General features: G+C 44.5%; 1 protein-coding gene across 8 annotated transcripts in view; it reads right to left on the reverse strand.

The window, feature by feature from the left end:
* Positions 1-18864, reverse strand: part of LOC124043838 (diacylglycerol kinase eta-like) — an 86775-nt gene that overhangs the window by 34553 nt on the left and 33358 nt on the right. For all 8 annotated transcript variants that reach the window (XM_046362895.1, XM_046362875.1, XM_046362941.1 and 5 more), the window contains 3 exons: positions 14547-14651; positions 5507-5639; positions 157-263 (listed from right to left, as the gene is read on the reverse strand). In XM_046362895.1, the coding sequence (XP_046218851.1) occupies positions 157-263; positions 5507-5639; positions 14547-14651 (345 nt within the window). The remainder of the gene's footprint in view (positions 1-156; positions 264-5506; positions 5640-14546; positions 14652-18864) is intronic.

The following is an 18864-nucleotide window of genomic DNA, read 5'->3' on the forward strand; positions in this document are numbered from 1 at the left end:
TTCTCATTATGAGGCATTGTGTGTAGATTGATGAGGGGGGGGGGACAATTTAATCAATGTTAGAACAAGGATGTGATGTAACAAAATGTGGAAAAAGACAAGGGGTCTGAATACTTTCCGAAGGAACTGTACATGAATACACACCCACACACTCACCCCATCCTCGTCTTCGATAATGTCTTTCCCTATGGAGGCCAGTGTGGTCCATTTGCAGTTGTTGGTGGCCCTGACGGCACACCGCTTGTGAGCTTTGAATTTACACACTGGAAAACAAACGCAAACGACAAACACACCCCGTTAGTCTGGTCAACAATAGCAACAACACAGAGCATCACGTTCAACACCACAGCGAGAGAGGTTGATGAGAATGGGTTTGCCAGCATGGTGTATAAACAGACAGAGGAGAGGTGTTTGGTGAAAATGTGCTTCAGTCCCCAGTGCTAACCCTGCCTGGTGAGTGTGTCTCAAAACGAGAGCAGGGACTGTCCCATGACTGAGCCCCATCCCAAGCATGCTCTCTCTCTCTCTGTCATTTGGTCATTTTGCCATGTCTGCCGGTGTGTTTAACAGAAAGAGGACCAGAGCCAATCTTAATTCTATCCCCAGCCCTTTGTACCTGTGTGCTTGCGTGTGAGCCCTTACATGTCAAATACACCGGATAAGTCCAGTGGAATCAGGGTCAGCCATAGTAGGAAGATGCCCCTGGATCAAACTGGGGTTAGGTGCTTTGCTCAAGGGCACATCGACAGATGTTTCACCTCGTCTGCTCGGTTATTCAAACCGACAACCTTTCGGTTACTGGCCCAACCGCCAGGCTACCTGCCGCCCTGCCTTACAGTATCATGGTAGCACTTAATTGTACCCTACTGAAATTGCCCGATTTTTACGAGGTAAAATGGTAATTAAACAGTAATAGCCTATGAAGCTATTTTTTAAGGGGGGGACAAGCATAGGCATAATTTGGTACAATTGTGTTGAATTAGGTACCAGAGAGTACCTATTGCTACCGCGCACCAAAATACTAGGATCCACTGCATCAAAATACATCACCACTCACATCACCGGGGCGGCAAGTGTCAGAGGCCCAGAATATACTGTCTGTATCCCTGTCACGAGCCTACCGGCTGCTCAAAACAATGTGAACTGTAAAACCCAATTCTGTATGCATGAGAGGAACCTGAGTAAGAGAGGGACTATGGAACATACTGTTGTGGAAAACTTCAAATTCTGCCACCACAATACATCTATGCATACAGTCTATAAATGAGGGCCAGCCTGTAAGGCACTTACTGTGCGTGGCTTTGTATAAGAGCGGTCTGCTAAATGGACACTGAATACTTTATATCTCGCCACCACAGTGAGTGGAGGAAGCCCATAATGTATCCTGAAAAGATATATAAACATGACATGTAAAGTGTTGGCCCCATGTTTCATGAAGCTGAAATAAAGGATCAGAGAAATGCTCCATGTGGCCAAAAAAAGTGTATTTCTCTCAAATGTTTTGCACAAATTTGTTTACATCCCTGTTAGTGAGCATTTCTCCTTTGCCAAGATAATCCATCCACCTGACATGTGTGGCAAATGATACCGACTGGTTTTCTGGTCCACGGCCCTACCTTTTAAAAGCCAACATCTGTGACCAACAGATGAACATCTGTATTCCCAGTCATGTGAAATCCGTAGATTAGGGACCGAATACATGTATTTCAAATGACTGATTTCCTCATATGAACTGTAACTCAGTAAAAATCTTTGAATATGTTGCATGTTGCATTTATATTCTTGTTCAGTGTATGTATATTCATTATGGATGAGGAGGCACTTATCAGCCAACCATAAAATGACTGGACTTGGAAAGTTCCACTACAGAAACAACACGCAGATACAAACGCATGCACCCATGCAGGCACGTGCGGGGACACACAAACACACACACGAGACTAATTGGCCAGTGTCACCGCTTGTCATTGGCAGACTGTGATAAACATTGTGTTTCTCTTCAAGTCGTGAAATGTTCTACTAAATGCATTTAGAGTTAGATTAGAGAAACATTGATTGCAGACGGATACGAGATGTTTGTTTTGAGAGAGATCGTCTTCCTGGTTTCAGACTGTTTGTAGCCAGGGGATGGTTGGGGAGGCGTGTGTGTGACACATACATCAATTCCTATCGATCGTCCTGTGCAGGAAATCGAAGTAAACCATAAGCAGCTCTGATTGCTGTGAAACCGTCTGTCTAGCTGTTCTCACCACTTAAGAATCTCTCTCTCACACACTCACACACACACACACAAACACACACACATCAAGCTGTGTCTGTACAGTAGGTGTTGCTTTATCAGTTGAAATATAGAGATCAGCACATGGTCCAATGTCCCAAAAAGGAGACAAAAATAGTGAAAGCAATGTTCTTTACAAAAGCGTTCTTCCATGAAGCCACAACATTGCAATCAGAATGAATCAGAAGAAGCTAATGCTCCGATACCCTAGACAAGGCAAATTCAAATCTGAACCTGGAAGCCAGTTCCATTTCTGATTTTTATCTTAACCCTCTAATCAAGGACTGAGGTGGAGAGGGAGAGAGAGAGAGAGACCCTTTATTAGACTGTCTGACGGCCACACACACACACAGCCTCTTGAATATTAGGACTCAATATGTTCTTCTCCCTAACAGATGAAGTATCCATTGTGCTGTTGTCTGCACTTGTTAATGCGTGTGCAATGTTTTGCTATTGCCATAGGTCTCTCTTCGTGTATCATGGTGACATTGCTCCTGTAAGTTGCTCTGGATGAGAGTGTCTGCTAAATGACTAAAATGTCAACATAACATGATGTATCTGTGCTGTTGCCAAGTGTGTTCTGTCTATGTTGTCTGTCTTGTCTCTCCGTTTTAATCCCTGCCCCACAGGAGGCCTTTTGTCTTTTGCCAGGCTGTCATTGTAAATAAGAATTTGTTTTTAATTTACCTTAATGGTAAAATAAAGGTTACATATGCAGTACCAGTCAAAGGTTTGGACACACCTACTCATTCAAGGGTTTTTCTTCATTTTCCACATTGTAGAATAATAGTGAAGACATCAAAACTATGAAATTACACATATGGAATCATGTAGTAACCAAAAAAGTGTTAAACAAATCAAAATATATTTTATATTTGAGATTTTTAAAATTAGCCACCCTTTGCCTTGATGTCAGCTTTGCACACTCTTGGCATTCTCTCAACCAGCTCCATGAGGTAGTCACCTCGAATGCATTTTAATTAACAGGTGTGCCTTGTTAAAACTTAATTTGTAGAATTTCTTTCCTTCTTTTGAGCCAATCAGTTGTGTTGTGACAAGGTAGGGGTGGTATACAGAAGGTAGCCCTATTCGGTAAAAGACCAAGTCCATATTATGGAAAGAACTTTGAAAGTTTCTGCAAGTGCAGTCGCAAAAACCATCAAGCGCAATGATGAAACTGGCTCTCATGAGGTCCGCCACAGGAAAGGAAGACCCAGAGTTACCTCTGCTGCAGAGGATAAGTTCATTAGAGTCAACTAAACCTCAAATTGCAGCCCAAATAAATGCTTCATAGTTAAAGTAAGACACATCTCAACATCCATTATTCAGAGGAGACTGTGTGAATTGCTGCAAAGAAACCACCACTAAAGGACACCAATAAGAAAAAGAGACTTGCTTGGGCCAAGAAACACGAGCAATGGACATTAGACCGGTGGAAATCTGTCCGATGAGTCCAAATTTGAGATTTTTGGTTCCAACATCTGTGTCTTTGTGCGAAGCAGTGTAGGTGGTTCCCACCGTGAAGCATGGAGGAGGAGGTGTGATGGTGTGGGGTGCTTTGCTGGTGACACTGTCAGTGATTTATTTAGAATTCAAGGCACACTTAACCAGCATAGCTACTACAGCATTCTGCAGCAATACGCCATCCCATCTGGTTTGCGCTTAGAGACTATTATTTGTTTTCAACAGGACAATGACCCAAAAACACCCCTCCAGATTGTGTAAGGGCAATTTGACCAAAGAGAGTGATGGATTGCTGCATCAGATGATCTGGCCTCCACAATCACCTGACCTCAACCCAATTAAGATGGTTTGGGATGAGTTGGACCGCAGAGTGAAGGAAAAGCAGCCAACAAGTGCTCAGCATATGTGGGAACTCCTTCAAACTGTTGGAAAAGCATTCCCCATGAAGCTGGTTGAGAGAATGCCAAGAGTGTGCAAAGCAGTCATTAAGGCAAAGGGTGGCTACTTTGAAGAATCTCAAATCTAAAAGATGTTTTGATTTATTTAACACTTTTTTGGTTACTTTATGATTCCATATGTGTTATTTCATAGTTTTGATGTTTTCACTATCATTCTACAATCTAGAAAATAGTACAAATAAAGAAAAATCCTTGAATAAGTAGGTGTGTCCAAACTTTTGACTGGTACTGTATATGATTCATACCTAACAAGTTTAATCAGCACAACTGAATTAATAGAAAAGAGTGGGAATGACGCAACTGCCACTGTTTCATTGGGCTCTGTTTTAGACTGCTCCATCTATCCACACCTAAGCTGCAAAGGAACAGTATAACCAACCATTTTTATACCAGTACTATTTATACACCACTTCCTGGTTTCATATAAGGAGCCTGTGAGTCAGACAACCATAATGAACACCATATGAATATGAATATAATGCTAATTAGCCTATAGCGTTCACATCATCTGCAAGTGCGTGTGTGGTGTGTCTGTGTGTGTGTTCGTGTGTGATTAGTCTGACCTTCCACATCATCTCAAACCATAAAACATGTATAATGTAGAAGACTGCAGATGGGAGAGACAGACATTATACTAGGGTTACATGTATGGAGCAGTCTATGAGCCACACACCCCACACACACGCCACACACACACATCCATAATAGCCTTTGAGGAGGCTTCAAGGAGGAAGCCCTTCATTTCAGAGCAATTAATGGGTTATCATTAGCCTCTCACAGTAGGCTAGCCAGCAAAGAAGACACTACAACGTCTAGGACAAATTGTACGCTCTTCTCAACCCACAACTGATTTCTCCAGCGAATACACCAATCCCCTATCATTCAGCTCCTGCACAGCTCTGCCCTACTATACTATACTTAATCGATCCGGAGGGAAACAAAGCATAAAGTAGTATTGAATGGATACTTAAATTGAACTGCCCCCAGCCCTGCCCTTCTATGAGCTTATAGACCTATTCTCTGGATGGTGTGGGCTTGTTGCGAATTTATACTCCACAGGGAGCGAAGAGGAATAAGTAAGTAAGTCCTATTCCCCATTGTACAGCCCCAGTCCTATATCTCCACTCCCCTACACCTGCCCAGGACTGATTGAAACTACCACAGCCCAAGAGGGACACACAGAGCAGTAGCATGCTTCTCGCTGGTCCATTAATGAGTAGATGGAAAGACGTGGGAGGAGGGATGGACAGATAGTTGAGGAGGAGAGGAGATAAAACAGAGATGTGTGTGTGAGTGAGACTCTTACCTTCGCAGGACAGGCCGTGGGAAGTGACGCCAGAGAGGCTGTCTCTACAGACGTTACAGAAGGTGGGGCGTGCGTGGGAGCAGGCATACCAGTTGTGCATCCCTGAGAAATGTTCCACATTAAACTGTGCTGTCTGGCAAACGAAAGGTTAAATCAGGTTGGCAACACCAGGATATACAGTCAGGCACTATACTTTACACATTAGGCTCCATTTTGCTCATGTTAAAAAACACAGACAGAGAAATAACCATAACATTTGGAAAAGACAGAATGGCACAAATTACCTTAAAGGCATAGTGCAGTCAAAAACGTGATTTCCTGTGTTTTGTAGATATTTTTACACTATGAGGTTGGAATAATACTGTGAAATTGTGGAAATTATTATAATGCCCTTTTAGTGTAAGAGCTGTTTGAAATGACCGCCTGAAATTTCAGCCTGTTTTAGGATAGAGTTTTGGCCTTCCATGGTGACATCAACATGCGATAAATTGGTTAACAGTGGTGGGGGGAAAGTACCCAGTTGTGATAACTGAGTAAAAGTATAGATACATTAGTAGAAAGTTACTCAAGTAAAAACTAAAGTCACCCAGTAAAATACTACTTGAGTAAAAGTCAAAAAGTATTCGGTTCTAAATATACTTAAGTATCAAAAGTAAATGTAATTGCTAAAATTACTTGCTTGGAGGCAAGCAACACTGAAGCATGCATGAGAGTACCAATTTTTCCGGACGACTGTGTGATCACGTTCGCCGTAGCCGATGTGAGTAAGACCTTTAAACAGGTCAACCTTCACAAGGCCGCAGGGCCAGACGGATTACCAGGACGTGTACTCCGAGCATGCGCTGACCAACTGGCAAGTGTCTTTACTGATATTTTCAACCTGTCCCTGACTTAGTCTGTAATACCAACATGTTTCAAGCAGACCTTCATAGTCCCTGTGCCGAAATTAACACTAAGGTAACCTGCCTAAATGACTACCGACCCGTAGCTACCGACTCACATCTGTAGCCACGCTTTTAAAGGCTGGTCATGGCTCACATCAACACCATCATCCAAGAAACCGCAGACCCACTCCAATTTGCATACCGCCTCAACAGATCCACAGATAATGCAATCTCTATTGCTCTCAACACTGCCCTTTCCCACCTGGACAAAAGGAACACCTATGTGAGAATGCTGTTCATTGACTACAGCTCAGCGTTCAACACCATAGTGCCCTTAGAGCTCATCACTAAGCTAAGGACCCTGGGACTAAACACCTCCCTCTGCAACTGGATCCTGGACTTCCTGATGGGCCGCCCCCAGGTGGTAAGGGCAGACAAGAACACATCTGCCATGTTGCTCCTCAACACCGGGGCCCCTCAGGGGTGCATGTTTTGTACCCTCCACTTAGGAGACTGAAACAGATTTGGCATGGGTCCTCAGATCCTCAAAAATGGTCAAAGACTCCAGCCACCCTAGTTGTAGACTGTTCTCTCTGCTACCACACGGCAAGCGGTACTGGAGAGCCAAGTCTAGGTCCAAAAGGTTTCTTAACAGCTTCTACCCCCATAAGACTGCTGAACAGACTGCTGAACCCCCCTGGCATCCTTTGTTTACGCTGCTGCTACGTGCTGTTTATTATCTATGTATAGTCACTGTAGCCCTACCTACATCTACAGGACCAGTCAAAAGTTTGAACACACCTAATCATTCAAGGGATTTTCTTTATTTTTACTATTAATAGTGAAGACATCAAAACTATGAAATAACACATATGGAATCACAAAGTAACCAAAGAAGTGTTATAAAATAAAAAATATATTTCATATTTGAGATTCTTCAAAGTAGCCGCTTTTCCAACAATCTTGAAGGAGTTCCCACATACGCTGAGCACTTGTTGGTTGCTTTTCCTTCACGCTGCGGTCCAACTCATCCCAAACCATCTCAAATGGGTTGAGGTTGGGTGATTGTGGAGGCCTGGTCCTCTGATGCAGCACTCCATCACTATCCTTCTTGGTCAAATAGCCCTTACACACCATGGAGGTGTCTTTTGGGTCATTGTCCTGTTGAAAAACAAATGATAGTCCCACTAAGCGCATACCAGGTGGGATGGCATATCAAAGAATGCTGAAGAATGCTGTGGTTGTCATGACAATGACCCAAAACACAGCTCCAGGCTATGTTAGGGCTATTTGACCAAGGAGAGTGATGGAGTGCTGCATCAGATGGAGTGCTGCATCAAACGTATTCCTCATGAAACTGGTTGAGAGAATGCCAAGAGTGTGCAAAGCTGTCATCAAGGCAAAGGGTGGCTACTTTGAAGAACCTCAAATCTAAAATATATTTAGATTTATTTAACACCTTTTATGGTGACTACATGATTCCATGTGTTATTTCAGAGTTTTGATGTCTTGTGTAGAAAATAGTTTCTCAATGTAGAAAATAGTTTTAAAAAATCAAAAGAAAGAAAGAAAAAGCCTGGAATGAGTATGTGTGTCCAAACTTTTGACTGGTACTGACATATTACCTCAATAACCTGGACTAACCTGTACCCCCACACATTGACTCGGTACCGGTACACCCTGTATATAGCCTCATTATTGTTATTTTATTGTTTATCTTTTGTTTTTTACTTTAGTTTATTTATTAAATATTTTCCTTAACTCTTATTTTCCTTAAAACTGCATTGTTGGTTATGGGCTTAAGGTCGAAACCTGCTGTATTCGGCGCATGTGATAAATAACATTTGATTTGAATTTGAATTGCGTGCAACGCATTTTCACACCATTTACTGAAACAAATATTTCTCAAAGACATAGTTAAAAGTTACAAATTGCTTTCCACAAATTGCACTGCAGTGTACAATGTTTTTACACAGCACAGTTCTCTTTGGGGTGAGCAAAACAGAGCCTATACACAAGCATTTTACACAAGCCTTTTACACAAGCATTTGCAAACATTGACTTAATTTGACATTCTTTTACTGTACTTTATACAATAATTTGATATTTTTACAATGTAGATTAGAAGAAGGCTTTAACCATACTTCAATAAACAAAGTCTTTACCGAAAGGGATAGTGCGACATTTTGGCAACTACTTGATAGCAGCTTTGTAAGACTAGAACTGACCAATCTTTAGAGTAGTTAGAAGGGTTTTTCCCTGATTTTGAGAGGAGCTAGCTAGTTGTTCCTGGAGACAATCATTTAGCAATGGCACAGAAACTTCATTCTAAACTGCACACAGAGATTATTATCTGACTCTGGGTGACTAGAAAAAAAGCACTTCATTACCAAAATGTCCCATTATCCATTTAACATAAGCCTTTGGATTCATACCACACAGACAAACATACCATCTATCCTTTCCGCCCTATTAGAATTGTAACCTGTGGTTCCAACATGGGAGTATAGTTTCCTGAACCTGTAGCTCTACTCTATTGCTCTGGGGTGCTACTGCATTGCAGTGGAGAGGAGAGGAGAGGGGGCAGAGATGGAAACAATCTTATGTCATCTTTCATTCCCAAATCAAAGGCTTTAATATGCAGTGCTGGCACTCTACCGTATATTCTTTATCTTCCCCGGAGACAAGCGTAGCAGTCAACCGCTATCAACAGTAATATGTTTCTTGTCACGGCAGAACATTTCAAAAGGATCATTTCTAGATGCTTTTATAATCATCTTGATGTTTGTTAAGTTGAGATTTTACAATGATTGTTTTTAAGCGTGAATATCAAAGATCCACTCTTATTTTGCCGTTGTAATAACATTAAATGGTTCGTTAGAGAGGATAGTGGTGTTGTGTGTTTTTCATGGGGGGGAAAAAAACACGTGAATTTGACATGCGATCCCGTTTCATGTAGTCTCACGTGATTTTATGTGAAGTTCATGTGATAACATGTGTCAACAAGTCAAAGCAACGTGTGATAATGTGAAGCTACATATGAGAAAACATCATCTAGTGAAACAAATGTGACGAGATGGAGATGAAAAATGGCAACATGTTGGAACCATGAAACTACAGGTGACATTTGAACGTTTTTCACATGTAAAACCGCAAATTCGATTTTCACATGTGAATGTTCTTCACATGTGAAATTGCACATTTGAATACAGGTGAACATATGGTTTCACGCGAACAACTAACTGACCTCACGTCTCTTGTTTTCACAAGTGGATATTTCAGCTCCACATGTGAAAACAGCTATTTCACATGTGAAAATGTGATATCACAAAAGTGTGATTGCACATGTGAAAATGCACATTTCACAAGTGTTTATTTGTCAGGAAAGTAATGAAATGGTATGGAGGTTTAAGGTAAGTGGTACACTGTCCAGATAAAATAGTGGGAACATCTCTAACATTTATATTTGACATGGTCACTTAGTGGTGAATCTCCAATATGACCCCACCTGGGATTTGAGCTCTCAACCTCTGGATTTGGGGTATGCTGATCTTTCTGCTGCACCACAAAGTGCCCTACAGATTCATTACCTATACATGACCATTCATTACCATTACCTATTCATTACCTATATTACCTATACATATTTGCTCTTGGGTTAATCTGACTATTCTCTCATCATTGATTACTTATTTCATCAATTTGAGGGTTTCCTGTATAGTTGTCTAATGTTTGTGGGGTACACAGTGCATTCAGAAAGTATTCAGACCCCTTGACGTTTTCCACATTTTTTTTACATTACAGCCTTATTCTAAAATGGATTAAACAGTTTTCTTTCCTTATCAATCTGAACACAATACCCCATAATGACAAATTTTTCCGATATTTTAGCAAAATGATTAACAATATTTTTTAAACACAAAAAAAAAACACATTTACATAAGTATTCAGACTTTGGTGAAGCACCTTTGGCAGCAATTTGGCAGCAATTTCAGCATAGAGTCTTCTTGGGTACGATCCGTATGATCCTCTCAAGATCTGTCAGGTTGGATGGGGAGAGCCACTGCACAGTTATTTTCAGGTCTCTCCAGAGATGTTTGATCGGGTTTAAGTCCGGGCTCTGGCTGGGCCACTCAAGGACATTCAGAGACTTGTCCCGAAGCCACTCCTGCATTGTCTTGGCTGTGTGCTTAGATTCGTTGTCCTGTTGGAAGGTGAACCTTTGCCCCAGTCTGAGGTCCAGAACGCTCTGGAGCAGGTTTTCTTCAAGGATCTCTCTGTACTTTGCTCCATTCATATTTCCCTAGATCCTGACTAGTCTCCCAGTCCCTGCTGTTGAAAAACATCCCCACAGCATGATGCTTCCACCACCATGCTTCACCGTAGGGATGGTGCCAGGTTTCCTCCAGATGTGACGCTTGGCATTCAGACCAAAGAGTTCAATCTTTGCTTCATCAGACCATCATGGTCTGAGAGTCTTAAGGTGCATTTAGGCAAACTCCAAGCGGGCTGTCGTGTGCCTTTTACTGAGGAGTGGCTTCCGTCTGGCCACTCTACCATAAAGGGCTGATTGGTGGAGTGCTGCAGAGACGGCTGTCCTTCTGGAAGGTTCTTCCATCTCCACAGAGGAACTCTGGAGCTCTGTCAGAGTGACCATCGGGTTCTTCGTCACCTCCCTGACCAAGGCCCTTCTCCCCCGATTGCCCAGTTTGGCCGGGCAGCCAGCTCTAGGAAGAATCTTGGTGGTGCCAAACTTCTTCCATTTAAAAATGATGGAGGCCACTGTGTTCTTGGGGACCCTCAATGCTACAGAAATGTTTTGGTACACTGCCCCAGATCTGTGACTCGACACAATCCTGTCTTGGAGTTCTACGGACAATTCCTTCAACCTCGTAACTTGGTTTTTGCTTTGACATGAACTGTCAACTGTGGGCCCTTATATAGACAGGTGTGTGCCTCTCCAAATCATGTCCAATCAATTTAATCTAAATCAAGTTGTAGAAACATCTCAAGGATGATCAATGGAAACAGGAAGCACCTTAGCACAATTTCGAGTCACTTGTCATTGTGGTGTATTTTGTGTAGATTGATGAGAGGGAAAATGTATTTAAAACAAGTTTAGAATAAGGCTGTAACCTATCAAAATGTGGAAAAAGTCCAGGGGTCTGAATACTTTCCAAATGCACTGTGTTATTCTGTTTTAATGTTACTCCTGAATCACTGATTAATATAATAGCTTTTCTTGAGTGTATTTTTAACAAAGCTGAGATTTACATTGAAGTTTAAAGTGTAGGAATATGGGGAAATCCATTTTTGACACAGGTGGCGTAGCAGGAATATTGGAATGCCGTGAACCAAGAGGTTATGACTTCAAATCGCAGGTACAACTGTTGCTGACAGGTGTATAAAATCAAGCACACAGCCATGCAATCTCCATAGAACCAACATTAGCAGTAGAATGGCCTTACTGAAGAGTGACTTTAAACGTGGCACCGTCATAGGATGCCACCTTTTCAACAAGTCAGTTCGTCAAATGTCTGCCCTGATAGAGCTGCCCCGGTCAACTGTAAGGCATGTTATTGTGAAGTGAAAATGTTTAGGAGCAACAACGACTCAGCCACGAAGTGGTAAGCCACGTAAGCTCACAGAATGGGATTGTTGAGTGCTGAAGGTACTGTGTAAAAATCGTATGTCCTTGTTTGCAACACTCACTCCCGAGTGAAGCAACGTCAGCACAATAACTGTTCGTCAGGCGCTTCATGAAATGAGTTTCCATGGCCGAGGAGCCGCACACAAGCCTAAGATGACCAGGCATTGGCCGGAGTGGTGTAAAGCTCTCCACCACTCTGCAGCAGTGGAAACGTGTTCTCTGCAGTGATGAATCACGCTTCAATGTTCAATATCCAATGGACGACAGTCCGATGGACGAATCTGGGTTTGGCAGATGTCAGGAGAATGCTACCTGCTCCAATGCATAGTTCCAACTGTAAAGTTTGGTGAAGGAGGACTAATAGTCTAGGGCTGTGTTTCATGGTTCGGGCCAGGTCCCTTAGTTACATTAAAGGGAAATCTTACCGCTACAGCATACAATGACATTCTAGACGATTCTGTGCTTTCAACCTTGTGGCAACAGTTTGGGGAAGGCCCTTTCCTGTTTCAGCATGACACGGCCCCCGTGCACAAAGTCACCATTCCAATTTCATGGTTTGTTGAGATCGGTGTGGAAGAACTTGACTGGCCTGCACAGTGCCCTGACCTCAACCTCATCAAACAACTTTGACATGAATTGGAGCGCCGACTGCGAGCCAGGTGTAATTGCCCATTATCAGTGCCCGACCTCACTAATGGTCATGTGGCTGAATGGAAGCAAGTCCCCGCAGCAATGTTCAAACATCTAGTGGAAAGCCTTCCCAGAAGAGTGGAGGCTGTTATAGCAGCAAAGGGTGGACCGACTCCATATTAATGCCCATGATTTTGGAATGAGATGTTTGATCGATCAGGTGTCCACATACTTTTGGTCATTTAGTGTATGTCAAAGTGTGTCAAATATGTAAATTGTATACCCTATAATTGTGGGAGGTGTCGGGGGACATCCAAATTACACATTTTTGTTTGCAGGGCATCACCTGTGAAATCTCATGTGAAATATCATCACGTGAGAAGTGTTCTAAAAACCACATGGTTTCACATGATTTCAAATGATTGCAAAACATGGAGAAATTTAACATGTGAAATCATGTGTTTTTTTCTGTAAGGGAAGACACACAGAGAGTAAGGAGAGAGGAGACAGACACTAGCTGGTAAAAACCTGTTAAGACTGTCTGTATATACAACACTGTTTGTGTGCGTGTACGTGCGTGTGCATACACATGTGTGTATGCCTCCTGTGAGCTGGGCAGCCGCGACCACCCTTAGTGGGTGAAATAGATGATCCAGTACACAGCACGCTACAGAGCACGGGACCCACTGAGTACACTACCCTGCGCTACCCTGCACTACCCTGCACTACCCTGTGCTATCCTGCACTACCCTGCACTACCCTGCACTTTCCTGCACTATCCTGCACTACCCTGCACTATCCTGCACTTTCCTGCACTACCCTGCACTATCCTGCACTTTCCTGCACTATCCTGCACTACCCTGCACTATCCTGCACTATCCTGCACTACCCTGCACTATCCTGCACTTTCCTGCACTATCCTGCACTATCCTGCACTATCCTGCACTACCCTGCACTATCCTGCACTTTTCTGCACTACCCTGCACTACCCTGCACTATCCTGCACTACCCTGCACTATCCTGCACTTTCCTGCACTATCCTGCACTACCCTGCACTATCCTGCACTTTCCTGCACTACCCTGCACTACCCTGCACTTTCCTGCACTACCCTGCACTACCCTGCACTACCCTGCACTTTCCTGCACTACCCTGCACTACCCTGCACTACCCTGCACTTTCCTGCACTACCCTGCACTACCCTGCACTACCCTGCACTACCCTGCACTTTCCTGCACTACCCTGCACTACCCTGCACTTTCCTGCACTACCCTGCACTACCCTGCACTACCCTGCACTTCCCTGCACTACCCTGCACTACCCTGCACTACCCTGCACTACCCTGCACTTTCCTGCACTACCCTGCACTACCCTGCACTACCCTGCACTTTCCTGCACTACCCTGCACTACCCTGCACTATCCTGCACTACCCTGCACTACCCTGCACTATCCTGCACTACCCTGCACTACCCTGCACTACCCTGCACTACCCTGCACTACCCTGCACTATCCTGCACTACCCTGCACTACCCTGCACTACCCTGCACTACCCTGCACTACGCTACCCTGCCGCTCACATACATCTCCAAAATAAACAATAGAAACATAGCAATATTATAACAATATATAACGGCTAAATAACTGCTATCTAAACAGCAGAAACTGACATCATCATAAGCCTCCACAGTTAACCAATGCTCAGATCAAAGATCTATTGTTTTCTGCAACACTCTCCATTCCATCTCCTCTCCTTTTCCCAATTCTCTCCTTCCCCCTCTCTCCATGCCTCCCCTCTTATTCTCTCCCTCTTTCTCTCTCGCTCCCACACAGGCAGTGGATCTGTTGCTATAGAGAACAGGCAATGGATCGGGTCTTACCTCGTAATGCTCTCTGGACTGGACGGACTTCAGCGAGCTGATCCAGTCCTCCATCTCTTTCCTGTTCTCCGCGCAGAGGATGAGCCTGCGGAATGGAGTGATCACCTGGATGGATAGATGGATGGGTGGATAGAGAGATGGAGAGACAGGGATGATGAGTGTACACACAGAGAGAGAGTCCTCTGCCTAGCCTCTGAGCCGGCGGGAGATCCGCTCTCCGTCTTTAAGAGGGGAGTGAGGACAAGCCCCCTCCCTCGCTTTCTCTCCCTTTTTTCTCTCAGGCGCTCACGATCTGCCTCGCTCTCGTTCTTTTTCCCCGCAACATTTCCTTGCGCTAGCTTGCCCTGTCTCTCTCTCTCTCTCTTTCTCAGCCCCCTCAAACATGTCCTCACTCTTTCCCTTATCACTTATCCCCCTCTCTCTCTCTCTCTCTCTCTCTCTCTCTCTCTCTCTCTCTCTCTCTCTCTCTCTCTCTCTCTCTCTCTCTCTCTCTCTCTCTCTCTCTCTCTCTCTCTCTCTCTCTCTCTCTCTCTCTCTCTCTCTCTCTCTCTCTCTCTCTCTCTCTCTCTCTCTCTCTCTCTCTCTCTCTCTCTCTCTCTCTCTCTCTCTCTCTCTCTCTCTCTCTCTCTCTCTCTCTCTCTCTCTCTCTCTCTCTCTCTCTCTCTCTCTCTCTCTCTCTCTCTCTCTCTCTCTCTCTCTCTCTCTCTCTCTCTCTCTCTCTCTCTCTCTCTCTCTCTGTCTCTCTCTCTCTCTCTCTCTGCCCGCTCACACTCCCTCATGTTTTGAGTCTGAGGTGAGGTGACAGGCGGAGTGCCTTGGTAAAGGCCGAGAGCCCATAGCCCCCCCTCCTCCTCCTCTCTTTCCCTCTCTCTCCAGGCTGAGGGAGGGAGGGAGAGGCTCCCACTAGACAGACAGACAGACAGACAGACAGACAGACAGACAGACAGACAGACAGACAGACAGACAGACAGACAGACAGACAGACAGACAGACAGACAGACAGACAGACAGACAGACAGACAGACAGACAGACAGACAGACAGACAGACAGACAGACAGACAGACAGACAGACAGACAGACAGACAGACAGACAGACAGACAGACAGACAGACAGACAGACAGACAGACAGACAGACAGACAGACAGACAGACAGACAGACAGACAGACAGACAGACAGACAGACAGACAGACAGACAGACAGACAGACAGACAGACAGACAGACAGACAGACAGACAGACAGACAGACAGACAGACAGACAGACAGACAGACAGACAGACAGACAGACAGACAGACAGACAGACAGACAGACAGACAGACAGACAGACAGACAGACAGACAGACAGACAGACAGACAGACAGACAGACAGACAGACAGACAGACAGACAGACAGACAGACAGACAGACAGACAGACAGACAGACAGACAGACAGACAGACAGACAGACAGACAGACAGACAGACAGACAGACAGACAGACAGACAGACAGACAGACAGACAGACAGACAGACAGACAGACAGACAGACAGACAGACAGACAGACAGACAGACAGACAGACAGACAGACAGACAGACAGACAGACAGACAGACAGACAGACAGACAGACAGACAGACAGACAGACAGACAGACAGACAGACAGACAGACAGACAGACAGACAGACAGACAGACAGACACAACCCTTTCAACATTCATCACTTATTCATCACTCAGTCTTATCTTCTATCTCTTCTCTCTCTCTCCCTCCTCTCTTCTTTTCTTCTCTTCTATCTCTTCTCTCTCTCTCCCTCCTCTCTTCTTTTCTTCTCTTCTTTTCTCCCTCTGCCTTATTTCTTTCTCTACTCTCTCGGTCTTCTCTGTTTCCTCTCTTTTATCCCTAACCATTTTCTCTCCTCTCTCTATCCCCCTCTTCCTCTCGCTGTTGTCCTTTTAGGTAGTGATAGAGGGGGTGTTAACACGGCTGACAAGGATTCAGTGCTGGGAGACTCGAGGCAGGGGGTTCACACAGCAACACGCAGCAACACACACAAACACCTTCTAATAAAGACGACCATAACACACATGCACACACAAACACTGCAACCAAAAACCTTCAACACAAAAAAAGTGCCACACAACACACTGAAACGCCTTCTAACAAAGCGCACACATGCATACACCCACAAATGCACGCATACACCAATTTAGATCTATTTGTATATTTTCACCTGATAATTACCCAGTCTCTGTCACAGTGCCCACCCACACTCATCCCTCCCTCCCTGTGCTATCCATCCCTCCCTCCCTGCATCTCAGCAGCTGTGTCCAGGTCTGTCTGCCCTGTGGACCAGCAGCATCTGAGGCTCTGAGCCCATTACCAGGAGTGGAAACATAGCCGTTAGCTCACACACAGCAGCCACCCATCAGTGTTTGTGTGTGTGTGTGTCTCATGTGTCCGTGTGGCATACAACACACAACACACATATCACCTCGTGTATGAGGCAGATATACTTAAAACGATTGAACAAAGACCCCCCCCCCACACACACACACACAATTGTACTAGTGCAGTATTTTCTGCAAGAAATCTACACATTCATGTGCTACAGTAACTATAATGCATGATGACATGCAAAAGAATAAGACTGATACCGTTTGTCAGCCATATTGTCTTCTCCATTAGGAGACATGGACAGTTACAGCTTCACGGGTTCCGTGCAGATCCAACCTCTTTCCCCCTGCGATGTGACTGTTGCCGATGTGCGTTGTAATGGTGTTGTTGTGGATGAATAAATCATGTCGGGATAAAAGAACGGATGTGTCCACAGACAGACAAACAGCTCCACACGGCGGCCCTCTGTCTGTCTGACGGATAAAAGAAACACCTGTGCACGTCACACACTCACCTCACTGACCCCTCTGTGTCCGTTGCGGTGTGTGTGTGTTTTGCGTGTGTGTCTTGTTAGATAGAGCTGGCTAATTAGACCAAGCAGAACAAGTGGCAAGCCTTCCCGCCATTGGGACAACGCCTCCCATTGTTAGAGCGGAGACAAGACCATCTCGTCATTATATACGGCATCTCTGGTAACAACTAGAGGTGAACTAATCTGCAGATTTTTTTCTGGTGGGTTTTTCGTTGCATGCAAGTTTGCTTTAACACGCGGGTGCATGTTATCTCCCGTTAGTTGCACTTTAACGTGTAGCACTGCGTTCTGCCTGTTCGCTGCAATCGACCCCTTCTTTCGCTAGGATTAGAGTGACCTGATGCTGCAGGGTTACATAGAGAGAGAGTGTGTGTATGTGTGTGCGCGCGTGTGTGTGCTTGTAGGGGATGAAGGATGGTTGCCTAGGGAAACTGGAGTGTGTTTCTATAAATAGCACTGGAAACTCTTGAGGGAGAGAAGTTCCCTGATGAGCCACCTCAGACTTAGGTCAAAGGGCAGATGAGGAGTGTTGAGGTGTGTGTGTGTGTGTGTGTGTGTGTGTGTGTGTGTGTGTGTGTGTGTGTGTGTGTGTGTGTGTGTGTGTGTGTGTGTGTGTGTGTGTGTGTGTGTGTGTGTGTGTGTGTGTGTGTGTGTGTGTGTGTGTGTGTGTGTGTGTGTGTGTGTGTGTGTGTGTGTGTGTGTGTGTGTGTGTGTGCGTGTGTGTGTGTATGTGTGTTTTATAATCATATCAATTAATTCTCCATGTTTGATTGGTAATAATTTCAATAATCAATCATTTTTCACCTTCTAGAGCAGACTCTTCATAACCCCACAGTCATCTCGAATCGCGAGGATCCCACTATGAGTCTACAGCTACCCGTTATCGAGAAAATCACATCAAGATTGGGTTCTCATTGCTTGAACACATTAACAAGAGTCATACAGTAGCTAACCTAACATTCAGCTTCTATAATGGGCTGGAATACAAGGGTATCATATATCTAAATGAGGGTTCAATTGCCTGGAGTTGAGATCACAGCATTAGAGCCATCAAGATTTGATCATCTAAATTGAATAGCAAGGCATTACAATGTTCTATTCACTAACATGCAGAGAAAAATTACCATTTGCAGAAAGGTACATGACAGGACCAGACTCACTCACACACACACACACACACACACACACACACACACACACACACACACACACACACACACACACACACACACACACACACACACACACACACACACACACACACACACACACACACACACACACACACACACACACACACACACACACACACACACACACACACACGCAGACTCACACACACGCAGACTCACACACACGCAGACTCACACACACGAAGACTCACACACACGCGAGTAGACTCACACACACGAG

Source organism: Oncorhynchus gorbuscha, linkage group LG01 (assembly GCF_021184085.1).
Source record: "Oncorhynchus gorbuscha isolate QuinsamMale2020 ecotype Even-year linkage group LG01, OgorEven_v1.0, whole genome shotgun sequence".
Taxonomy (NCBI): Eukaryota; Metazoa; Chordata; class Actinopteri; order Salmoniformes; family Salmonidae; genus Oncorhynchus; species Oncorhynchus gorbuscha.